At 39.4% G+C, this 26417-nt stretch overlaps 1 protein-coding gene across 1 annotated transcript in view; it reads left to right on the top strand.

The window, feature by feature from the left end:
- The window catches only part of LOC137030017 (phospholipid-transporting ATPase ABCA1), a 217548-nt gene that overhangs the window by 11896 nt on the left and 179235 nt on the right, over positions 1 to 26417 (top strand). Inside the window, exons 2-5 of the mRNA XM_067399929.1 lie at positions 1201 to 1312; positions 21300 to 21393; positions 22708 to 22849; positions 23169 to 23296. Of these exons, the coding sequence (XP_067256030.1) occupies positions 1247 to 1312; positions 21300 to 21393; positions 22708 to 22849; positions 23169 to 23296 (430 nt within the window). The 5' untranslated portion in view covers positions 1201 to 1246. The remainder of the gene's footprint in view (positions 1 to 1200; positions 1313 to 21299; positions 21394 to 22707; positions 22850 to 23168; positions 23297 to 26417) is intronic.

The following is a 26417-nucleotide window of genomic DNA, read 5'->3' as shown; positions in this document are numbered from 1 at the left end:
CTAACAACATATATAAATTGGTTCATGTGAGTACAGTGGTTCAATATTAATATTATAAAGCGACGAGAATGTTTTTGGTGCGCCAAAAAACCAAACAAAAATCTTCATTTGTGTTCTGAAGATTAACGAAGGTCTTACGGGTGTGGAACGGCATAAATGTAATAAATGACAGAATTTTCATTTTTGGGTGAACTAACCCTTTAACTCTTTTCAGCAATCCATGTTTTCACTGTTATGCAGTAGGGAATGCTGCTATGCACTTTCTGAAATAGTGAAGAATCTCTGGATCCAAAAACATGCTAAGAAGCAGCAGAAACAAGCGATAAATCATTGCATAATTAAAATAATGTGATCATCAAACATTAAACAGCATATAAATCAAAACTGCCTGAAGTTACCGAATGAAATGTTGAACCCGTGGAGAGGTTTATGACTGTGCAAGCTTTAGGGGTATCGATGGACTTGCTCTACTCAGTCTGTATGTTTTGATCATTGTTCTGAATACAATTCGGATGTAGTCTTAAAAAAAAGTGATAAAAAATGTCAGTGCCAGCTGGCAACTTTTTTAAGCTACATTTTTATTGATGACAATGGTCTGTTTTTGATTTGTTTTCTCAGAAAGACATTTTAAATGTGTACTGTATCTGCAGAAAGTTTATTTAGTCAAATTTTAGGAGAACACAAACTAACAGGGCTAACAGTGGACATGAGGATGGAGTTGGACGTCTTTATCAAGTCCCACTGAGAAAACAAAAGTGCTGCATTGCACATCATTTATTTGTGGATGCTAATGGAAATCGGAGTGTGTGGTCTGATAGCTGCTATACTAGACACATCTGAATTCAACAATGTTGATGTGAATCTGATACCAGAGTGAATCAGTGTAATGAGAAACTCCACTTATTGATCACACACCCTCTCAAACTGCATGATGTGATTATGGTTTTCCCATCAGGATGGCTGTTGGCGGTTGTTAGACATTATTCTCCTTGACAAACTAAAATAAGATTGAACCTGCAGGAGCTGATACAGTTTCACTTCCGATACACACACAAAAAAAAAAGGATGTTGCAATACTAGTTTTACTAGTTTTTCCTCTGCAAGAACTCACGTTTAAATGCACCAAAGACCAAGATTAGTTATGTATTTAGTTAATTAAGTGTCTGTCAATAATAAATTTCCTTTTTTTCCTCTCCACAGGGGTAACACAGTTCATATTCCCATAGCAACTTATCAACTGCTGATAATGAGTCTCCTGACACAACTCAGATTGTTACTGTGGAAGAACTTTACTCTACGGAGGAGACAGAAGGTACACACATAAACACTTCATTTTGGAAGCAAAGCCCATGGAACCAGTTTGGACACAACGGCCATTGCAATACCTGTTTTGCTATGTCAAGTCACCTTTATATAGCACTTTTTACAATGTAAATTGCTTCAAAGCAGCTTTACAGTGATATCAGGAACATACTTTTGTCTGTAAAGCATCTCTAGGAGATAATTGTGTCATTGTGCAGCTTAAGTAGCCTAAGTTCTGTATTGATTCATTTCCGTTGTAGCAATTCTCCTCTGGCCAACAAATGAACAGTGTATAATTTCCATCTGACGCCAGTCATTGTGAAAAAACTCTAAACTACCAATAATATTAACATTTTTTTTTTGTCCTGCTGATCGTTTGAAGGAATAAAAAAGGCAGATGTTTTCTTTAGTAGACATTCTGTATATCATCTCTGATGTAATTTACTTCAGTAATGATCATCACTGATGATGATTCAATGTTACAGTTACCAATAAAGTTACAACTAAATGGAGAGTTGGCCTTATTTAATCACTAAAGCCATCATTTTTACTCATATTTGGCATCTCGATTGAAATTTTATTAATGAATAATACAATACACATAAACTTACTAAGTAAATTCAGTCTAATGGGATGATTTCCCATCACAGTAAAAACAAAAAATAAATAAAATATTTATTATTTATAGCACTGTTTTTACCTACTTTCTTGAAATCATGAAATAGTTCGCTCTTTTTTAATTATCACAGTTTTAAAAACGTAATTAATTTTTTTTTATGATGAATTTTCCTGGTTTAAGATTGAAAGGGTGTGGGACAAGAGTAAAACGATTAAATCTGTAAAAGGTGTTTCAAAAGTTGCCAAAATAAAATGAGGAAGGCATGGTAAAAAAAAAAAAAAGTTTCTAATACAGTTTTATTGTGACCTTCATATAACAACAACAACAACAACAAAATGACATAAAAGTCCCCATTAAAGAAACGCCCTAATACACAATGTGATCTGTTGTTTTTGGAGAAAGAGGAGGCTCTATCTGACCTAGAACAGGTGTGCGTAAGAATGGGCAGATTTCATTGGTCTTTAGAGAGTGAAAAACAGTCTCACCTTCACACAGGCTGCTAGACGTACGCTTGGGATTATTCATCACCTGGAGGAACAGCAGCACAGCACTGACTGTCACATCTCAGAGCTCCTCTGGAGAAAATGATTGATGAGGAATGTCACTTCTTCAAAGACAGGAAACTCACGAGACGAGAATGAGAGAGTGAGATCACACATTAAAGGGGTGGTTCACTGTTTTTTTTTTTTTTTCTAGGCTTGATTGTGTTTATGGGGCGCATCTTTACATATCTTAATGCTTTGTTTAAAAAAAAAAACAACGCATTTTTCATATATTTTACCTTTATTCTACACCGCTGTTTCCCTTATCCTAAAAACGCTCCGTTGAGTTCCTGGTTCTATGAAGCCCTTCCCTCAGAAATATGCAATGGACTGAGATTGGTTAGCTGGCTCTGTGTATTGTGAATCGCTGTCCTAAATACGATGTCACAATTCACGTTGTCCGGAAATGACACGCGTCTTACCATTATGGGCAAAAGTCGCATGTGCTTCGGTCAAAGTCCAGTCTTTGCTTCGGTGGAAATGTAAATAATGGCGTCAATATTGGCGTATAAATTTGAGCCCAAATCAGACCCAGTAATGATGATGAGGGTCAAGCAGAACCTCTGCAAGCACGGCTTTTAATGGACGTTTATGAATGTTAGTATTTTTGTTTGTATTTGTGTCAAAGTGTTTAGATATGCTGTCACTTGTAAATGTTACTGCTGCCCCTTAGTGTTCTGATTAAAGCTTTACTGTAGCTAAATACATGACTGAGTAGTAGCATTTTTGTAAAGGTATTGTTTAATTTATAGCATACACAAGCATGTGGGTAAACAACATAAAAGCCGTAATGAAACAATGCTGTACACTGATGCCAACAAACACCAACAGAAGTTCGCTGGTGTGATTACATAGAAGTTTGTTGGTGTTTGTAGGCATTTGTTGGAGAAAATTAATAGAATTTAGCTAACTAGCTAGTGAAGCCAAACCGCATTGGGCTTTGTTTAGATCCCAGAAACTATATAACTTTATGAAAAAAAAAAAAAAAAAAAAACATACTTACAGGTTGGGGCCCATAAACAGCAGCTTCTGCTTTTAAAGTGGGAACTGCTCCATCTTTCAGTAATAGCCTTTGTGTAAATCCAGCGTTGAACTCGTGTAGATTCTGGAAGCTGTCTTCCGTAAAATGTGCAGCACATACAGCTAAATTATAATTGTCAGGAACAGAATTAAACATAAATTTTAAACATTGTTCCCGAAGTCCAGCGTCCCTAGGAAGAAGACTTGCATGCACGCGACATGGCCTCGCCCACTTTTTTGCGTGTTCCTGGGGCCAATATTTATGTTAATTGCAGGGTTTATGATGTCACCAACCCGGGAAGAAGCTCGTTGTAGTCCAAACCGCTTGTTTTTGTAGGCATTAAACTGCCATAACAATATCTCCATTAGCATTGAACTTTCAGCGCTGTAACTTCTTAGATACTGTTTGTGCTCAAGCAGCAACATTACACACTAACTAAAGTTAAAAAAGTTAAATCGCAATCAACCACCCCTCTAATGATTATTGGCTGTGTTTAATAATCTGCTGTGGTAATGCCAGTGTAACTCCTCTGGTCCTACTCACCCCGAGCGGGACTCAAACCTGCGTCTCTGGCATGGCATGCAGGCAGGCGTGCAACTAGTACGCTAAAGATTGCACAGCTCAGCTGGACTCTGTTACACCAGTAATAAACATGCCTGGGGGGCAGTGTAAAAGTGTATAGTGAAATTATTTCTGTCATGACAACTCTCGGAGTGTTTGATATGGTAATGGTATGACAATGTAGATATGTATGGTCTTAGCTGAATAGATCTGCTACGCTGCTGCTACTTTATTGCTGCTGCTGCTGTTGATTATTGCTGCTGCTGCTGCTGCAGAGCAAGTATAGGACTTGCTACTGCCAATACATACATGACACGCTGCTGTGAGCAAGTAAGACATGCTGCTGCTGTACAATATAGCATACAAGAATAACCCGTAGCAGATCAATACAGGTGGAGCTGGGGAAGGTGGAGGGTTTCTGAAGCATGCTGCACTGCTAAGCAAATGCTAACTCATGTATTTAAATATTAAGCACACAGCTCATTGGCAACTAATACAGCAGGAACCAATCATCTGTGACCTATAGATAATGATGTGGTTATTAGCAGGTTGAGTTAAGGACTTATTAGCCTGCCCATTAGAGTTTCATGCCAGAATGTATTTATTAGATAGCGATGGTCAAGCAGAGCGAATAATGCACAGAATAAAGTATCCAATGTATCCAATTACACAAAATAATCAAATCTTTGGACACTCCCTTGTCTCTCATGTTATTTAAAAGTGATTTGTGTGCATTTTTGGAAGTTAAATAATCTCAGTTTAATGTGCAGAAACTACAAATAAGCCATTCTTAGTCTGATTCCCTGAAAATGGTTAACACTAATGCTCTTTTTGAGCAGCCCAACATGACAAGTTTCACAGAAAATGGCACTTAAAATCACTGAATTAACTTACTTCACCATCACAGTGGGAATGGACAGGCTCAATTTGCGCAACACCTTTGTGAAAGTGAAGCACACTTTACCATACTTTTTAAATAGAGTACTTATTGCAAAAATATTATACTTTAAAAGAATTGTGTGAACTGAATGTACATATTAATTGCAATTAAATGAAAACATATTATAGTTTTATATTAAATGCAATTTGTTGAACTTTAGAGTGATTTTGTGACCCACTTAAAGGGATAGTTCACCCATAAATGAATATTCTGTTGTTCCAAACCTGTATGAATTTATATCTTCTGCTGAACACAAAAGATATAAGAAAAAAAAAAAAAATAATAAATACTATGGAAGTCAATGCGGCCCATTAACTGTTTGGTTACCATCATTCTTCAAAATATCCTGTTTTGTGTTCATCAGAAGAAAGAAATTCATACAGGTTTGGAACAACTTGAGGGTTTAAAGGTACACTATGTAACCTTTTCTTTTTTCTTTTTTTTTTTTTTTTTTAATGAACAATTAATCCTTCTTACAAAATGTGTTTTTGACTCTCTATGGTAAGGCTATTATACAACATGTTCTCCAACCAATACTCCTATATAGATCGTTAGTCACTTCCCTGAAATACAACCCATAGGAGAGTTTACTAAAATTGTGCCCCATCGACAACAGGACACATTCATTTTAATTCAATGTTCCCTTTTATCCGCATCATATTTTGGGTTTTGCATGGCTTAATTGGCAGAGCTTTGCAATATATAACAATATGTGATCATGCAATCGTGGGTTTGATCCCAGGGAACGCATGTGCTCATAAAGTGTATATGCACTATAAATCACTAGGGGTAGGTTTAGGGATGGGGTGGGTGTAGTCGTTATTAAAAACGACTAAACGACTGTTTTTGCTAAATGGAAATAGGACAAATGGTGTAAGATGTCCACACATTGCATTTAAATGAACACGCATTTTGATCGGTAAGGACAGTCATATGTAATTTCATGGCAACAGACGTAACGTGACACTGTCATTATTTTTACGCCAGCTAGAGGGCGCATGACTTTAAATCATAAATATAGGTCATAATAAGGTGGTTATGACCTATGGGTTTTTTTTTGTTTTTTTTTGTGTTTTTTTTGGAGGACAGTCTCCTTTTAAAAGTGTTTATATTTTAGACCTGTGAGGATGTTTTTTTGCAGGAAATTGTATACATGCATCACTCGCCTGTGTGTTACTTAGTATATCTGTAAATAGAGAAAAGTTGCTCCGGCTACTTTGATGTGTATATGGTGTGGGAGTGGCATAGGTTAGTCATCACAATAGTGTACTTTTTTTAAAGCACGACAAATTATTTTAAAAATATAATTATTTAAAATGTACTTGAAAGTAAAACTATTAATTTCAATTTTTAAAATGAATGAAACAAAAGGCCACTATAAGTGTACTTAAAGAGAACACACTTTTTAAGTCCTTAAGTCCTTAAGTGTGTCAAGAAACAGTCATGGTGTGCTCTCTTTACGTACACTTATAGTGGCCTTTTATTTTAGTCATATTATATTATCTGCCAATACTTCTGTTGTCTTTGAAATATGGTTTAGATTGGACAGACATTGGGAGGGCGTGTGTCACTGGATTAGCCATTTTGAGAGAACATGTGATTGGATGAGCTGATTTCTGAACAGAGTATACTTAGGCTGACTGACTTTATGCAGAACGTCGGGTATTTAAGTGGCCTCACTCATGTCAAGAGCCGGCGCTCAGTGAGCTGCTCCGGGTGGGCGGAGACTCCTCTGTTGGAGCACTTGTGCTGCTCTAATGGTCTCTCTGATCGTCTGATCTGCAATTACAAGAGAGACAGACATATTGAGAGACATCTATGTGTATGAAAGAGCAGCTTTTTGAAAGCAAAGTGCTTAATGTGTCGAAAAAGCAGAAATATGATGATGTTGGATGAAAGACTTCACTAAGGTTTAAGTCATATTAGGACGTTTAGCATGTAAACTAGTGAGTTTACAGGGATAGTTCACCCAGAAATAAAAATGTTGTCATCATTCACTCACCCTCAAGTTGTTCTAAACCTCTATGAGCTTCTTTTTTCTGTTCAACACAAAAGAAGATATTTTGAATAATGTTGGTAACCAAAGTTTCTGCTCCCCATTGACTTTGATAGTAAATGATGACAGAATTTTCACATTTGGGAGAACTATCCCTTTAACCATTTCCCCACATCCATGTCATTAACGTTTCACCCGTTGACATGCTCACCTGTCTAATGCATTTCTAATGAGACATCCTCAGACTAATGGAGCCTGATGACTGCAGGTGAGACAATGAGAAAACAAAGACAATAACCATGTAAATCTGGGTAGTTCACCCAAAACTGAAAATTCAAAAAATTCAATTTTCACGCTCATGCCATTTTTAACGGATATAAATTATTGCATGAAACAAAAAAGGTGAATTCTCTAAGAACATTATGCTCTTGTACAGTGAAGTGATGAAGCGCAGACACAGTTTGCATGTAAAATGACACCGTAAGTGCAGCTGCTTTTGAATTGCATTTTTATTGTGCCTTGGAGGGCCTTGACATTTAGCCTTTTCATAATCAGATAGCTATTCAATCAAGTCTTTCTGTTCAGTTGTGGGCTGCATGAAAACATACACCAACACAAATGCAAACAAATGGCTGGTGCTTTTAATGAGTAATTTAAAGAGACTTACTAGTCACTAGTTTGATCTATATGATTAATCTGATGAATACTTCATGGAACAAACTTTATGAAATCTGTTGAAGGGGTTATAATAAATTTATTTTATGAATGTAATGTTATAAATCTATTTGAATACATTTATTTTATTTTAAAGTCCCCCTGTAGTCAACCATTTTTTCCCTTAAAACTCGTCTTTGACCACCAAAATGACATATTTCCTGTGGGGAAAAAAAAAAAAAAAAAAATCTTAATGCCTTAAAATAACTTGAATGTAACTCTACGCACGTCTTGATATTGCTGAGTTAGATGCGTTCCTGGGTCAACATATTTTGTTGATCCTGGAACAGCATTCTAGTCTGAAACTTTAGTCTTAACCCTATTCCTAATCTTAAACCTAACCCTACCCATAAGTTATCCCAAAAATCAGAGGGAAATGATAGGTGAATTACACTGATGTAGAAGCACCAATTCATAATTTTAAGACTAAACTTGACATAATCTGTAAACTTGCCCCTCAAATCTGATTGGTTGATTTGAATGTTGTTCCAGGATCAACAAAAATGTTGACCCAGGAACATGTTGAACTCAGCAAAATCGGGTCATGCTAAACCCTTGCCTTATTTAATATACACGTATCTATGAATATGCTAATTAGCCCCACCTCCGCTCACTCGCACGAGCTCAGAGATCCACCCGGTCAACTTATTGAGGTAAACACTGCACAATGGTATCGCTTTTTACAACGCCAGACACATAACTGTAATTAATATGAACTTTAGTGGAGAAAAGGCATATAGTTTATCATAACATCGTAATATACATCATACACCCACCATATTGCTAAATCTACACGATTTTTAATTTCAACAGACAAATATACCGGGGTAACCTTCTTTTGAGACCCCTTTGCGTGGTCAGTTAATGATATGCTAAAGCCTGCCGGCACGTTGATGTGATTAGTTATAAGGTAGTTTGTGACGTCAGAATCACCATCGATTTAGATCACTGCAGTTTTAAAGAGAAAATACTCAGCAATGGTGTTGACTGATGAATTTGCACACGGTTTGTCTTAAAGCAGATTAAAAACTTGATTTTCACCACAGGATAAATTTTTTTTTAATGATATTTTTATTTATCAAATAAGGACACATTAAATAAATCACAAGTGACAGTAAAATAATTTATAATGTTGCAAAATATTTCTATTTCAATTAAATGTTGTTCTTTTGACCTCTCTATTCATCAGAGAATCCTGAAAAAAAAAGAATAATAATAATAATAAATGTGTCTTGAGCAGCAAATCAACATATTAGAATGATTTCTGAAGGATCGTGTGACACTGAAAACTGGAGTAATGATGCTGAAAATTCAGCTTTGCATCACAGGAATTTACATTTTACAATGTATTCACATAGAAAATTTTTAATTGTAATATTACTTCATAAAATTACTGTTTTTACTGTACTTTTGATCAAATAAATGCAGTGAGCATAAGAGACTTCTTGTTCATGCTCAGAAGCTTTGTTGTGTTGCACTGCTCACTTTTAAAGAAAGTGACTGTATATATCACCACTTTTTGCACCCTTAACACAACAGTCAGATTTTCAGTGACAAAACCAAAGCTGTCATTTAAAGAGCAGCTGTCTATGTAGAACCTTTCAAATCAGTCATTTATGAGGCTTCAATGACAGTCAGATGCTGCTTTAGAAGACCGCTGTTTATGTAAGCAGTAGACAGCAGTGCAGTTCACCCGGTTTAGGAACAGAGATAACATCTATATGTCTGTGTTGTGCTACTGTTTACAGCAGTGAACACTTCATGCTTTTGTTCAAATAGTCTTCCATTGTGCATTTTCTGGCAAAAACAGAGATCTTACAGATTATTGAGTTGAGAATCTTGTCATGTTGCCAAACTCTGTTTCTGGGTCTCGTTCAAATCGACTCGCACAGTTGACTGGCAGACAGAGCAAATCGCTGCATACAGTAACTTCAGACTTCATCTGATCCTGAGCCAAACTTCACAACATCAAAGTCTTGATGGAAAATAAATGTTCAAAATTTGCATTTCTGAGTCCGTGAAGTCAGTTCAGCAGTATAGCACTTTAATCACAGCTGTGATATCGCTCTCCAATATTGTGATATAAATCCAAACTAAATGCAACATAATTGCCATAAAAATGCATTAAACCTACAATAAAAGGTATGCAAATTTTAATCCATGAATACATCATTCGGGGAGCCAACTAGTGATTCTTTCATTCTCCTGTTACTTCCTTGAAAATCATTATAAATAGGATGCCTTGCTTAAAAATGTGAGAGACTTTTCTCTTATTTTACTATATTACAAACGCTAAGAAAACAGCATTGAAATTATATCCTCCATGATAAAATACAGTATACTTAAAACGGCAAATAACCTAAAAAATCTAAAAAAAAAAAAAAACTTTTTAAACTTTTTAGTTCAAAAATAACCGAACAGGTTAATAATATTTTCTAAAGAGTGTCACGTTTGTTTCCAAACTTAAGTCTGTGCTCCAAAGCATTCAAGATGTAAAACAGTTTAAGCTGGAAATTTCATTTTCAGGTCTATGCTCAACATTATTGAACTAAAATATAATACATTCACTTTACTGAATAATAATGATAAAAAACAAAAATGTTCCAGAGGGTTATTTGCGCAAAAAAGTATTCTCATCGCTTCATAACATTAAGGTTGAACCACTGTAGTCACATTGACTATTTTAACAATGTATTAACTACTTCTCTGGACCTTGAATGTGGTAATTTCATTGCTTTCTACGGGAGATAAAAAATCTCTCGGATTTCATCAAAAATATCTTAATTTGTGTTCTGAAGATGAACAAAGGTCTTGCGGGTTTGGAACAACATGAGGGTGAGTAACTGACAGAAATTATATGTGGTAACAGTATGTGGTTTAAAATCCTATTTAGCTTGAATTTCTGGAAATCTGTTTCAGTCTGACTGCTCTGACTGAATTTCACATGGTTTGCCACGTAAGATGTAAATATCATACATTGTTATAGAAAACATGCCGAAGGTTGCTGAAGAAATAAGGTTGTGTTGTACAGTGCCAGACAAGCAGAATAACAATATAGCGGATACATGTTTTGAAAACGGCAGAGATGACAGCGTGGAATAAAGCCACTCATACCAGCCTCCTACGTTTCTGCCATTGCCTCATCATACTGCAGTAGTCCAGCGGGGCGACTACACAATGTCATGTTGTAAATAAGACTGTATTGCAAACCCCTCCATGCTGCGGTTGTTGTTGTTGTATTTGTTGTTGTTTGTGGTGTATGCCTACCAACTAAATATCATTGCCATAGAAACCAATGCAGATATCCCACAAAACAAAAGAGCGGCATGGACACACAAATCAGATCTGAACACTTGTGAACATAGCCTAAGTAGATCTCACAGGATTGGGCACCCCTGATGTAAGAGATGCAATGATTTCCATTTAGAATTCTGATTGATCTATTTGTATTGATTGTATTGTGGTTGGTCTTGTCTTCCTTGTGTCTAAAGACTGTCACCTTGTGTGTTGGTTTTTGTGCACAGCAGACAAATAGCAAGCCACATGTTGAGTGTCATGACAACATCAATGTGTTCTGATGCAGAATGTCATTTACACTTAACCAACGTTAAGTTACTTGGAAAAGTAACACTTATTCCTTTGCTGCCATTCAAGGACAGTTATTTCCTTAGGTAAATTAATAAATAATTTTTTCTTAGGTAAAATTAATTAATAATTAATGTATGAATACATCTACACAAATGACCACCATTTTTTTTTTAAACTATATTTTTCTAGAGCTAATAAACATAAATAATTATGTAATAATTATAAAATAATAATTATTTGGGAGCTGCACATTTTAGTAATAGTGCCAAAATATAATGCAAAAATATTGGCAATTCTTACCTCACGTTCATAGTTTAGTCAGGTGGTCACATACGTCTAGTCTTCGAAAGTTTAAATATTTCACCGCAACCAATCGGAACCAAAACGTCTCTTATATGCATGTTAAAAAATAGAAAATTATGACTTCCGGTCTGTAGTTTGTCTTTAGTTTGATTTTGGGCACCTTCAGTATGCCTCCATCACATGCTATCGTGATACTGTATATCAAATACGAGTTTCTTGGTTAAAAATTGGACATGAACGCCCTCTCAAATCATATTTAACACTGCTTGGGGATAATTAGTGATCCCTTTTAATTCCGATAACAAAGCGCCTGAATGCTACAAACTCATAATGACGATTTTAGAAGTGGGAAGTAGGACATTTCTGATAGCATGTGAAGGCAGTCTGGTCTGGTCTCATTTTGAAGGCTGCATCCTCCAGAGGTCACATTTGAAGGCTGCATACGTGATCAGGGATGTCTTATTTAAGAAAAGTTAAATGTTATTCCCCATGAGGTGTAAAATATTGTAATTTCTTTCTTTGCTCTAATGGTTACTTTTCTTAAAAGCTGCAGTCCGCGATTTTTTCCTCTTTGTCGCCATCTCTGTCTGAAACCTGCATTGCAGGCATATGCGGATGTCAGTGCGGATGAATCTAATGTTTGCTGTCAGTCACCGCAGCAAGTGGATACTGCACTTTAGAATCACAGATTCTACATCTTGAAAGTATGACCAATATAAGAATTTTCACTGGAAAATATCCTCTGAACAAGTAAGTAACATTTCTGCCACTTTTGTTTTGACCAACTGAGGACAAAAGCATTAGGCCTACAATAAATCGCGCTGCCAATGATGATTAAATCTAACGATCGCTTAGCTCGGATCACGTCAAACTGTGCAAATTATTATTACTGTTATACTTTGTTCTCAAATTGTTAAAGGTTCCCTAGAACGTTTTTTCACAAAATGTAATATAAGTCTTAAGTTGTCCCCTGAATGTGACTGTCAAGCTTCAGCTCAAAATACCCCGTAGATTTTTTTAAATAAATTTTTTTAACTGCCTATTTTAGGGCATCATTATAAATGCGCCGATTCAGGCTGCTGCCCCTTTAAATCCTTGCGCTCCCCACCCCCCGAGCTCTCGACTATAATACAGTGCATAAACAAAGTTCACACAGCTAATGATTGCCATTTGGACCCTTCTGGATTACAATCCGCCATCGAAATGATAAGTTTAATTATTCCAGCTGCTGTGAGAAAAGACTATAAATGTGCCGCTACCAGCAGCTTCCTCACGTGATAAAACTGACTAGTCTGGACAGGACTCCTTCCTTTCTGTTTATGGACGTGACGTACTGACGCAAAGACAAACTGCTGCATGCTCGAATTTCCCGCGGAAATCCACCATGTCGCTCTTATTATAAAACATTATTACAAGCTTACCGTTATGAATTGAGACAAGATAATTAGATAGTTTTGAAAACTGGCTGGTTATGTACTTGCTCAAAAATTGATTTTGGATCATTTTTAACCAAAAAGGTTAGACTGCAGCTTTAAATAAGACATCCTTGGTGACGTATGCAGCCTTCGAAATGAGACGTAGCATGGGTGTCGCTGGGAGTCTTTGGGCCCTATTTTAACGATCTGAAACGCAAGTGTCAAAGCGCGAAGCGCAAGTAACTTTGTGGGCGGGTCTCGGCGCTGTTGCTATTTTCCCGGCGGGATAAATGGCTCTTGCGCCCGGCGCAAATCTAAAATGGGTTGGTCTGAAGTAGCTTCATTATTCATAGGTGTGGTTTGGGCGTAACGTGAAATAAACCAATCAGAGCGTCATCCAGCATTCCCTTTAAAAGCAGGTGCGCAAGTTCCATTATGGATTGCTATTATTATGGCGTATTTACCAGGCGCACGCCAGGAGCGGTTCACAGCCGAGGATACTGATGTTCTTGTAAGAGCAGTGAAAGACAGAGAAGTTGTGTTGTATGGGGATGGGAGAAACCCACCCAAAATAGCGTCGGTTAAACAGGTTTTTTCACATCTTCGTGGCACACCACAATGATTTCCGTCATCTCATGTGTTAATATTTTTTTAGTGTAACAATTTATGATTTGCAAAAATAACTGTTGCATCTGTGTAGATTACATGAGCAAAGTGTATGCACGTTGTGCACGCTATACATTATGGTCAAGCATGCGCCCTTAAAATAGCATAATGAACACCGCGCAATGCGCCACTGACTTTAGACTAGGTTTTTTCTGGTCAGTGGCGCAAGTGTTTAATGGAACAGCAAAATAGCACCAGGGATTGTTTGCGCTGAACCGCCCAGGGAGCGCAAGTTCATTCACTAGTTTAGCGACGTGCTTCTGTGGAGGGAAAAGCGCGCTTTGCGCGGGTGGAAAATAGGAATGACACATGCATCGGTGTACAAAGTCAATTGCGCTGGGTGCAAGATAGGGCCCTTTGAATCATTCATTCACCCGATTAGTTAAAAAACTAAAAAATTTGTAAGTAAAACGAAATGTGTTGATTGGTGTTGCAACAGTTCTGCTGGGGTATTTGTGTTGGCAGAGCAGACAAAATCAGACAAAACAACTGGCAACATCATGTCTAACATGTAAGTTACTTAATAGAGAATGCGAATCTGACATCATGCCGCAGTTCTGGGTAACTTCTTTGTTTATCCGCCATGCTGGAAGGATCACACAGCCTTTCCATTATATAATTTAATGCAGTAATTTGTTTTCTGAAATGATTGTGAAAAATGTCAACATTTGTATGTCATGAATCTTGCATCGATAATGGCGATAGTAACTCAGAACATCGTTCTGAGAGAAAACTGGACAATGAAAAACTTTTTTTTTTTTTTTTGCCTTTTCTACATCTAAAAACACCAAGGGAAGTAGGTCGAGGATATGATGAGAAGATGCCGGATGGCAAATCTTTTAATAATGGCACTGATTAAACCCAATGCTTATCACTCAATAAAAATGAAGGTGACTTGACTTGACTTAAACGAAATTCTACAAAACTTCAGTGAAAAAAATCGAATTATCATGCAATGCGATAAAATAGCTTATATTCCCTGCAAACAATACCATGAAGAATGTGAATATTCCACTTAATGGCAGAATCAAAACAAAAGGTAAGCAAGTATCCATATTAATTTCAGTGTAAATAGCAGAGGGCAATCCTTCCATAATGGCAGCACTGCCCCGGCATGCAACGCGGCGTGACGTAGGTTTGCATTCTCTATATTAACTTCTCATGTATTAAACTTTTCTATAAAAGTGATGGTATGCATTAATGCTTGTATGAATGCCATGGCCATATGATTACTGCTCGTGTAAATGCTTTACTAGCATGGATAATATTGGGAGTGATTTTTGTTAATTGTTAGCGATAATTGCTGTAACAATAAACAACAACTTTTTAAAAACCGATTTCACTACTGAAATTACTGTAAGTAAAATGCCATGTGAGTGACTCAAAGCAATAATTTCTTTGAACTGATTCATAAGGGTCCAGACCAGTTTGCTATAATGATTCAGACTTCCCAGTGGTATGATTTAAACTTGGAGGTAAATTACTGTACACACACACACACACACACACACACACCTACACACACACACACACACCTACACCTACACACACACACACACACACCTACACACACACACACACCTACACACACACACACACACACACACACATGTTTGTTTTTGTGAATTGTGGGGACTTTCCATAGACTTCAATGCATTTTACACTGAACAAACTGTACATTCTATCCCCCTACCCTGCCCCTACCCCTAAACCTAACCCTCACAGGAAACTGTGCAAACTTTTACTTTTTCACAAAAACTCATTCTATATGATTTATAAACCCATTTACATTGTGGGGACCGCTGGCTGGTCCCCACGATGTAGGTGAACTCAGGTTTATATTACATCATGGGGACATTTGGTCCCCACAATGTAATATAAACAAAAGCACACACACACCTACACACACACACACACACCTACACACACACACACACCTACACACACATGTTTGTTTTTGTGAATTGTGGGGACTTTCCATAGACTTCAATGCATTTTACACTGAACAAACTGTACATTCTATCCCCCTACCCTGCCCCTACCCCTAAACCTAACCCTCACAGGAAACTGTGCAAACTTTTACTTTTTCACAAAAACTCATTCTATATGATTTATAAACCCAAATATAGATTTATAGACCCACCGCTGGCTGGTCCCCACGATGTAGGTGAACTCAGGTTTATATTACATCATGGGGACATTTGGTCCCCACAATGTAATATAAACAAAAGCACACACACACACCTACACACACACACACACACACACACACAGGGAGAGAGAGAGAGAGAGAGAGAGAGAGAGAGAGTGCCTTATTTGTAATTCTCTGTCTTGAACCAATACACGCACACACACACTATCTGATGTGATCTAGTATTCTCTCTCATTCCGCCTGCAGACTACAGTATAAATAATGTAGCAGACAGTCACAGAACACACTTTCCTATTCAGAACTCTGAAAAGTCCTTACACAACACACTCTTTTACACACACACACGTGCAGCTGCACTTTTTCAAATCAGCCTCTTTTAATTTCTAAATCCTAAAACACAGTAAGAATTCTTTCTCCCCAGATCAGCACCGTGTTTGTAGACCACTGTTGAGTGTAAAAAAACAAACCAAACCAAAAACAACAAACTACTAAAACCACAGTCACTCATACCAAATAAGTCAATATAATGTCAAAAACAACAACCACAATGTTTGTTGAAATGTTTTATGGTCCCAGTTCCATCATTTAGTTTGATGCTGTGAGCTGAATCTCAGATTGTGTGGGTCATGGGGCACATTTGCACCTGGCGTTAACATGCGACCTGTATTCGGAGGTTGTCCACATACACACTGAAAAGACGTTTGTGATTGGATTGTTATCTGACTTGTGTGTCCTGGTACAGAGGTACTCGAGAACTCATTGTGATCGGATCTCAGTGTAATGTAGTGATCTTTTTTTTTTTTGTGTTATTTATTTTTATTTATTTATTTGTATTATTATTTTCTATAATTATTTATTTATCCATCCATCCATTTTCTTCCGCTTTATCCGGGGCCGGGTCGCGGGGGCAGCATTCTAAGCAGAGACACTCAGACTTCCCTCTCCCCAGACACTTCCTCCAGCTCTTCCGGGGGAATCCCGAGGCGTTCCCAGGCCAGCCGAGAGACATAGTCCCTCCAGCGTGTCCTAGGTCTTCCCCGGGGCCTCCTCCCGGTGGGACATGCCCGGAACACCTCCCCAGGGAGGCGTCCAGGAGGCATCCGGAACAGATGCCCGAGCCACCTCAGCTGGCTCCTCTCGATGTGGAGGAGCAGCGGCTCTACTCCGAGCTCCTCCCGAGTGACAGAGCTCCTCACCCTATCTCTAAGGGAGCGCCCAGCCACCCTACGGAGGAAGCTCATTTCGACCGCCTGTATCCGGGATCTCATTCTTTCGGTCATGACCCAAAGCTCATGACCATAGGTGAGAGTTGGAACATAGATTGACCGGTAAATCGAGAGCTTCGCCTCACGGCTCAGCTCCTTCTTCACCACGATGGACCGGTACATTGACCGCATTACTGCAGAAGCTGCACCGATCCACCTGTCAATCTCCCGCTCCGTCCTTCCCTCACTCGTGAACAAGACCCCAAGATACTTAAACTCCTCCACTTGAGGCAGGACTACTCCACCAACCTGAAGGGGGCAAGCCACCCTTTTCCGGCTGAGAACCATGGCCTCGGACTTGGAGGTGCTGATTCTCATCCCAGCCAGTTCACACTCGGCTGCAAACCGTCCCAGTGCGCGCTGAAGGTCCTGGTTTGATGGAGCCAACAGGACAACATCATCTGCAAAAAGCAGTGACGAAATCCTATGGTCCCCAAACCGGACTCCCTCCGGCCCCTGGCTGCGCCTAGAAATCCTGTCCATAAAAACAATGAACAGGACCGGTGACAAAGGGCAGCCCTGCCGGAGTCCAACACGCACCGGGAACAGGCCTGACTTACTGCCGGCAATGCGAACCAAGCTCCTGCTCTGGTCGTACAGGGACCGGACAGCCCTTAGCAAGGGGCCCCGGACCCCATACTCCCAGAGCACCCCCCACAGAGTGCCACGAGGGACACGGTCGAATGCCTTCTCCATATCCACAAAGCACATGTGGACTGGTTGGGCAAACTCCCATGAACCCTCCAACACCCTGAAGAGGGTATAGAGCTGGTCCAGTTTTCCACGACCGGGACGAAAACCGCATTGTTCCTCCTGGATCCGATGTTCGACTATCGGCCGAATTCTCCTCTCCAGTACCCTGGCATAGACTTTTCCAGGGAGGCTGAGGAGTGTGATCCCCCTGTAGTTGGAACACACCCTCCGATCCCCCTTCTTATAAAGAGGGATTACCACCCCGGTCCGCCAGTCCATGGGCACTGTCCCCAACCGCCACGCGATGTTGCAGAGGCGTGTCAACCAAGACAGCCCTGCAACATCCAGAGACTTAAGGTACTCAGGGCGGATCTCATCCACCCCCGGTGCCTTGCCACCGAGAAGCTTCTGAACTACCTCGGTGACTTCAGCTTGGGTGATAGACGGGTCCACCTCTGAGCCCTCGGCCTCTGCTTCCTCAGAGGAAGACGTGTCGCTGGGGTTGAGGAGATCCTCGAAGTATTCCTTCCACCGTCCGACGATATCCCCAGTTGAGGTCAACAGCTGCCCACTTCCACTGTAAACAGTGTTGGCAGGGCACTGCTTCCCCTTCCTGAGGCGCCGGATGGTTTGCCAGAATCTCCTCGAGGCCGACCGATAGTCTTTCTCCATGGCCTCACCAAACTCCTCCCAGACCCAAGTTTTTGCCTCCACAACCATCCGGGCTGCAGTCCGCTTGGCCTGCCGGTACCCGTCAGCTGCCTCAGGAGTCCCACAAGCCAGCCAGGCTCGATAGGACTCCTTCTTCAGCTTGACGGCATCCCTTACTTCCGGTGTCCACCACCGGGTTCGGGGATTGCCGCCACGACAGGCCCCGGAGACCTTACGGCCACAGCTCCGAATGGCCGCGTCTACAATGGAGGCTGAGAACATTGTCCACTCGGACTCCATGTCTCCAACCTCCCTCGGGATCCGATCGAAGCTCTGCCGGAGGTGGGAGTTGAAGACCTCTCTGACAGGGGGCTCGGCCAAACGTTCCCAGCAGACCCTCACAACACGTTTGGGTCTGCCGAGTCTGTCCAGCCTCCTCCCTCGCCATCGGATCCAACTCACCACCAGGTGGTGATCAGTTGACAGCTCCGCCCCTCTCTTCACCCGAGTGTCCAATACATACGGCCGGAGGTCCGATGAAACAACCACAAAGTCGATCATCGATCTCCGGCCTAGGGTGTCCTGGTGCCATGTGCACTGATGGACACCCTTATGCTTGAACATGGTGTTCGTTATGGACAAGCCATGACTAGCACAGAAGTCCAATAACAGAACACCACTCGAGTTCAGATCAGGGGGGCCATTCCTCCCAATCACTCCCCTCCATGTGTCACTGTCATTGCCCACGTGAGCGTTGAAATCCCCCAGTAGAACGACGGAGTCCCCAGTCGGAGCACTTTCTAGCACCCCTCCCAGAGACTCCAAGAAGGCCGGGTACTCTGCACTGCAATTCGGCCCATAGGCACAAACTACAGTGAGAGACCTATCCCCGGCCTGAAGGCGCAGGGAAGCAACCCTCTCGTTCACCGGGGTAAACTCCAACACATTTCGGCTAAGCTGGGGGGCTATGAGCAAGCCCACACCAGCCCGCCGCCTCTCACTGCGGGCAACTCCAGAGTAGTGGAGAGTCCAGCCTCTCTCGAGGAGTTGGGTTCCAGAGCCCAAACTGTGCGTGGAGGTGAGCCCAACTATCTCTAGTCGGTACCTCTCAGCCTCCCGCACAAGCTCAGGCTCCTTCCCCCCCAGCGAGTTGACATTCCATGTCCCTATCACAAGATTCCGTGTCCGGGGATTGGGTCGCCGAGGCCCCCGCCTTCGACTGCTGCCCAATCCACAATGCACCGGCCCCTTACAATCCCTCCCGCAGGTGGTGGGCCCACGGGAGGTCGACCCCACGTCGCTGCTTCGGGCTGAGCCCGACCGGGCCCCGTGGGGTAAGACCCGGCCACCAGGCGCTCGCATGCGAGCCCCAACCCCGGGCCTGGCTCCAGGGTGGGGCCCCGGTTGCGCCATACCGGGCGACATAACTGATCTTGGTGGAAATCTTTTCATAAGGGGCTTTTTTGAACCATTCTTAGTCTGACCTGTCACCTAGGACCTGTTTGCCTTGGGTGACCCTACCAGGGGCATATAGCCCCCGACAACATAGCTCCTAGGATCATTCGGGCACTCAAACCCCTCCACCACGTTAAGGTGACGGTTCGAGGAGGGGATTATTTATTTATTTACTGATAATTTACAGAATTTTTTTTTTTTTTTTTTTTTTTTGAATTACGGAAGTGGCTAATGTGAATCCATGAACCACACTATTAGACCGTTTTCAAAGGCTACACAAATCGATATATTAAAACCATTTAAAAATCATAATATAGCATAGTGCTATTGTGAAATCCCAAAGGCTACAAGTGTGATTTAATTACTTATAGTTGTATTTAGGATATAGGATATGTATAGGATAGTTTTCCCAAAAATGAAAAGTTTGTCATTACTTACTCACCCTCAAGTTGTTCCAAACCTGTATGAGTTTCACATTTACATTTACATTTACATTTATGCATTTGGCAGACGCTTTTATCCAAAGCGACTTACATTGCATTATACTATACATTTGTATCTGAGTATGTGTTCATTCTTCTGTTTAACACTAAAGAAGATATTTTAAAGAATGTTGGTAACCAGACAGTTGACGGCAACCATTGACTTCCATAGTAGGAAAAAAAATGCTACTGAAATCAATGGGTGGCATCAGCTGTCTGTTACCTACATTCTTAAAAATACCTTACCGTTTTGGAACATAAAATGAAAATGCCCTTTCACCCATGTAGTAAAGCCGTGTATGGGGAACAACTAAGAAATAACTGTAAAAGCAGGTTAAGACGCATAACCTTATAATCACTTATACTAACACCTAATTGACTTATAATATAAAAATGATTAGCTCATTAACAAAATGCATTTTGTGATCCAGGCTGATCCTTTCATCCATGAAATTATTACCTGGATTGGCCCTCCGGGAAAAATCCCAGATTTAAATTGGCAGATTTCGCCTGCTGACCTACTCATTTTCATTTATTTATTTACTTACAAAAAGTCACAGTTACAGTTTAAAATTGTTTTAAAATTGTTAAACAGTTTAAACAGTTTTGTTAAACAGTTTAAAATTGTTTTATTACATAGTTTGGAGCTTGCCATATTGAAAAGTTATACATCAAACAGTTTGGCAGATCTCATATGGTTTGTGCGTTTGTTCTAGAGGTTGTCAGAAACTTTTAAGGGCTTTTGAGGAGACTCATATAGTTGTGTTGATGTTTTAGAGGTCCAATAACAGAATCAAAGATGCATAAAAGCACCAGCTCTGCTCAGGGCAAGCGATCTGAAGCTAATGGGGGGCAGAAGATGTGAGATGAATTGCTTTGCTATTGAGATCAATGTTGTGAAGAGTCTCTCTCTCTCTCTCTGTCTCGTGCTCAGGTGCGGTTGCTGGTGGAGCTGATTTGGCCTCTGTTTCTGTTCTTCATTCTTGTGGCGGTCAGATCCACCAATCAGCCTGTTTATAAAAGCCAGTGTAAGTATTGCTCAACTTCAGTTATTCCCAGAATCCTCACTTTCCAACAGTATGTGCATGTTTTTTTGTCAAACATTCTGAGAAAAATAATGTATTGATGTGCGTATTTATGTGTGGGAGTATGTAAGTTAGAGAATCACTGTGACGAGCAAGGCGGGCTAGAGCCGTGAGGGAACGGCGCGAGGCCGGTGACGCGAGTGATAATGAGCGTCACCTGTGAGGAGTGCCGGCCTTGAGTCTCTCACGGAGGAGCTCCGGAGGCATAAAAGGAGGAGCGACTACATTGAAGGACGAGAGAGGACCAGACCTGGACTTTGTTATGTTTTATTATGTTTGTGTGCCGGCATTACTTTCGTTTTGTTCTTTGTTTATTTTATATTAAAGTTTGTTAAATGTTCGCCAGTTCCCGCCTCCTTCTTCCCACATCTACTAACCTTGTTACATTGGTGCCGAAACCCGGGAGGAAGGAGGGACATGCTGTCGAAGAGCCCTCGCTGCTGAGGGGGATCGCGGTGCTGCGGAGTTCGGGCAGTGTGTGTAGACCGCGAGAGGCTGCCCGAGGCGGTGGTGCTGGAGCCTTGTGAAAGGTGGGACGGCAGCAGGCTGCGGCCCACGGCGGACGGCGGCGACTCCTCCGCTCCCTCCTGGACGGCAGCCACCCCACCTCGTCCCAGGAGCACGGCATCCGGGCCACACAAACATAATAAAACATAACATAAAGTCCAGGCCTGGTCCTCTCTCGTCCTTCACTGTAGTCGCTCCTCCTTTTATGCCTCCGGAGCTCCTCCGTGAGAGACTCGAGGCCGGCACGCCTCGCAGGTGACGCTCATTATCACTCGCGTCACCGGCCTCGCGCCGTTCCCTCACGTCTCTCGCCCGCCCTGCTCGTCACAATCACAGTGGAAGCTAATTGCTATTGATCATAATATGCTGTAATTGCAGTTTTTAAATGAATGAACTACATGATAAATTAATCAGATTTATTGCATATGTGCAGTGTGAATGGCTAAATTAATATGTTCAATTGACAGATGTAGTTTGTACAAATTTTGCACAACAGCAATTCAGCTTGCCAGAAAATACTTGTTTAGTGGGTTTGTGAGATCATGGCAGCACAGAAATGTTAAAATAATTTGATAAAGAATCTGTTACAGACCTAATGCATATCATTTTCTCGTTCATTTTGTTACATTAGAGCTACACAAGCTTCTTGAGTGAAAAAGAATGAGAGAATCTATTGTATTTGACCAAAATTACAAGTTGGATATAAAGCTGAAAACACTAATTGAATTGTGAATCATCTCTTCCTCTCAGGCCACTACCCCAATAAGCCCCTCCCATCAGCAGGTGTGTTGCCATGGATACAGGGCATGTTGTGTAACATGCAGAACCCGTGTGTCAATTACCCCACACCTGGTGAAGCACCTGGACAGGTGAACAACTTCAACGACTCCACGTGAGTGTCAAATCAACAGAATGATTTTTCATGCCAATGCAGCGTGTTCTGTGTACTTAACATTAATCATACAGTTTTCTGTGATTAACCACAAATATATATTTACACAATAAATCCCCAAATAAATACAGACCCAACTTATAGGAAGCATGATAATTTTTACATTTAAAATAATAATTTTAAAGCATAATAATTTTGGTAACACTTTACAATAAGGTTTCATTTGTTAACATTAGTTAATATATTAGATAAGCTTTATGTAAGTATATATAACATTATTTGGCTCTGTTCCTTATTCTTCTTTTTTACGTTTATTTAGAGTAACAAAGGTTTTGATTGAGATTCAGTCGCTCCTGGCAGATCCTGCCCTCTTCAGCAATGTTAAACTGATCTCTGATGATATTGGCCAGTGGTCGTCCGTCCTGCAGAATGTCAACCCAGCTGGAGGTAAACATCTATGTTTCCTTTTATAACTGTGATAATATTTTAAATAAAATCTGAGTGGATTCGCCTGTTGGCACCTTTTTTTCCCCCCAGCAAGTTCATCTCAAATCAATACATAGTTTCCTGTCTAGGTAGGACTATTGTCATAAACACTTCAGAGCCCCATATTATATATATATATATAATATATAATATGATATGATATTTTTTATGTTGATTCATTCTGCAAATATATTTCTGATACCTAACACAGTGAATCATGATTAATCACAGAAAACTGTTTTTTTCCTCTCGATTCACAGCCTAAAAATAGTACTGTATATATACTGCTAGTTTGTTGTTTATACACACTGCTTCTCAAAAGTTTGGGATCGGTAAGATTTTTAATGTTTTTAAAAGAAGTTTTGTCTGCTCACCAAGGCTGCATTTATTTAATTAAAAATACAATAAAAACAGTTATATTGTGAAATATTTTTACAATTTAAAATAACTGTTTCTATTTTAAAATATTTTAAAATGTAATGGCAAAGCTGAGTTTTCAGCATCATTACTCCAGTCTTCAGTGTCACATGATCCTTCAGAAATCATTCTAATATGCTGATCTGCTGCTCAAGAAATATTTATGATTATTTTCAATGTTGAAAACAGTTGTATACTTTTTTTTTCAGGATTCCTTGATGAATAGAAAGTTCAAAAGAACAGCATTTATCTGAAATACAAAGCTTTTGTAACATTATACACTATCGTTCAAAAGTTTGGGGTCAGTAAGAATTTTTATTTTATTATTTTTTTAATTTCATACTTAAATTAATACTTTTATTCAGCAAGGATGCATTAAATCGATCAAAAGTGACAGTAAAGACATTTATGTTACAAAAGATTATATTTCAAATAAACACTGTTCTTTTGAACTTTCTATTCATCAAGGAATCCTGAAAAAAAAAAAAAAATTGTACACAAGTATTTTGTACAATTGTACACAATAAATGTTTCTTGAGCAGCAAATCAGCATAATAGAATGATTTCTGAAGGATCATGTGACGCTGAAGACTGGAGTAATGATGCTGAAAATGCAGCTTTGCCAACACAAGAATAAATTACATTTTAAAATATTTTCAAATAGAAAACAGTTATTTTAAATTTTAATGATATTTCGCAATATTACTGGTTTTACTGTATTTTTAATTAAATAAATGCAGCCTGAAACTTCTTTTAAAAACATTAAAAATCTTTCCGATCCCAAACTTTTGAGTGGTATGTATGTATATATGAGTGTTAGGCCTATTAATGTGATATGATATGCAGGCATTTAATTTAATTAAAAAGCAATGCTGAAATGATTTGATTTGAATAATTCGAAATTCAGTTATGATTTTATGCTCCAAATATAGCTATGAATAAAGTTCTCTTAAGAAAATATTTTATTTCACATGAATCCTTGTCAGCAATCCAGATTAGCCACAAGCACAGCATAGTGTCTAAAAGAGATTAGTAGATCATTTCACACTCTTTTTGCATGTTTTTATAAATGCACAAATCTAAATCAAGGCATATATTAGTTAACAGCATATTATCACTTGTTTGATGTGCGTATTTGGTGAAAACTCTGTCTCCTTGCTTGTTTAACCCTGTAAAACCTACTGTATCATATTTGATACAAAACTTTCTAGTGACAGGCATGCATAGAATTCTGTCTTACTATTGCCTTAACATAGTATTTATTTCCTCTGAATGTTGTTTTAGAATGTTACAATTTGTGGAGGAATTCCAGTGAGCAAAAGAAAGTCATGTCTATTCTCAGAACAAAAATAAAACAAACACAATAAAGGCTATTCACTTTAGCATGTTTAATTTTTCATTCATTTGATACGATGAAGAGACATGCCAACTAGTTACTGACCTGATGCAGACTAATATACACATAGCTGAAGCTTATGGATATCATCTTAGTCTGGAGCGAGGTGAAATTTACCCCAGATTTACATTGTAAAATATTTGGGTACTGTAGAGCTGGGCAGGGCTCAGGCACCCACTGCCCACCCCACTTAGTATCATGATACATGCCTGCTGAAGCTGTATGCTAAATTTTAATAAATCCTGCTCACTTTACGACTTAAAATAGTCTAAAAAATCTGAAAATATTTGTTACAGAATGCTGAGCACATTTACAATTTATTATTTATTCCATTTATATTGCGGTCTATGTTTTGGATGGATGTTTTGGTAGGGCCTTGGCTCTGCCCCACTTGCCCTTACAGACGAGCCGCAGCTGGCTCATGCCCAGATGAGCGCTTCAGTCTATCGCTAACTGTTGCGGAGACTGCAGAGACTGATTTCCTACTGTTGAAATCATATACAATCATATACAATCAGTTATGAATAGCTTTGATTTTAACAAGAAAAAAAAAAACTATATGAGGGCAGAGTATAATTCAGAACCTCTGGCACGCTTAACAAAGGTTCTACTGCCAGACCATTAGAACTCACAAACACTTATAACTTTATTCACTAATCTCGGGACGAACAACAAAATGTATTATGTAAACATGAGATCTATAGTGATAAGTTAAACTTAGTGTACTATTGAACTTGATTTCTGGACATCGTAATGTTATTTATTTATTTATTTATTTATTTATTTGTGGTTCATGTGTCTTTTTAATGTGAAATCTTTACTGATTTTTATGAAGTAAATGTAAGAATAACTTTTATATTGTTAGAAATATTTCAACATGAACACTTACTGGACTGAAGCAACTTGATTACTTGACTGGTTTACTTGATTGTCTATACATAATTTTTTAGAAAAATCATCTTCATATGTGAGTATAAAATATGATCCATTAGGCTTTTGAGGAGCATTTTTATGTTCATCTCTCAATTCTTATTATATTGCATTGCATTGGGCTATACATTTTAAAACTACAGAGCTTTGACCATACAACTAAGCATTTAAATATGATCTCACTAAGACATGTTATTTGCAGATATAGAGTGACAAGTGATATTTATTATATGCAGTTTATGTAAGTAGTCTGTTATACTGTGTTACAACCCGCATGGCTTAAAGCGGCGTAACAATTAACTGGGAAGCCATTCGCAAATTAAGTTAATTCAAAAATAC

Source organism: Chanodichthys erythropterus, chromosome 11 (assembly GCF_024489055.1).
Source record: "Chanodichthys erythropterus isolate Z2021 chromosome 11, ASM2448905v1, whole genome shotgun sequence".
In the NCBI taxonomy this organism is placed as follows: domain Eukaryota; kingdom Metazoa; phylum Chordata; class Actinopteri; order Cypriniformes; family Xenocyprididae; genus Chanodichthys; species Chanodichthys erythropterus.
The sequence above is the reverse complement of the archived record's forward strand: the minus strand, read 5'-3'. Positions and strand labels throughout refer to the sequence as shown.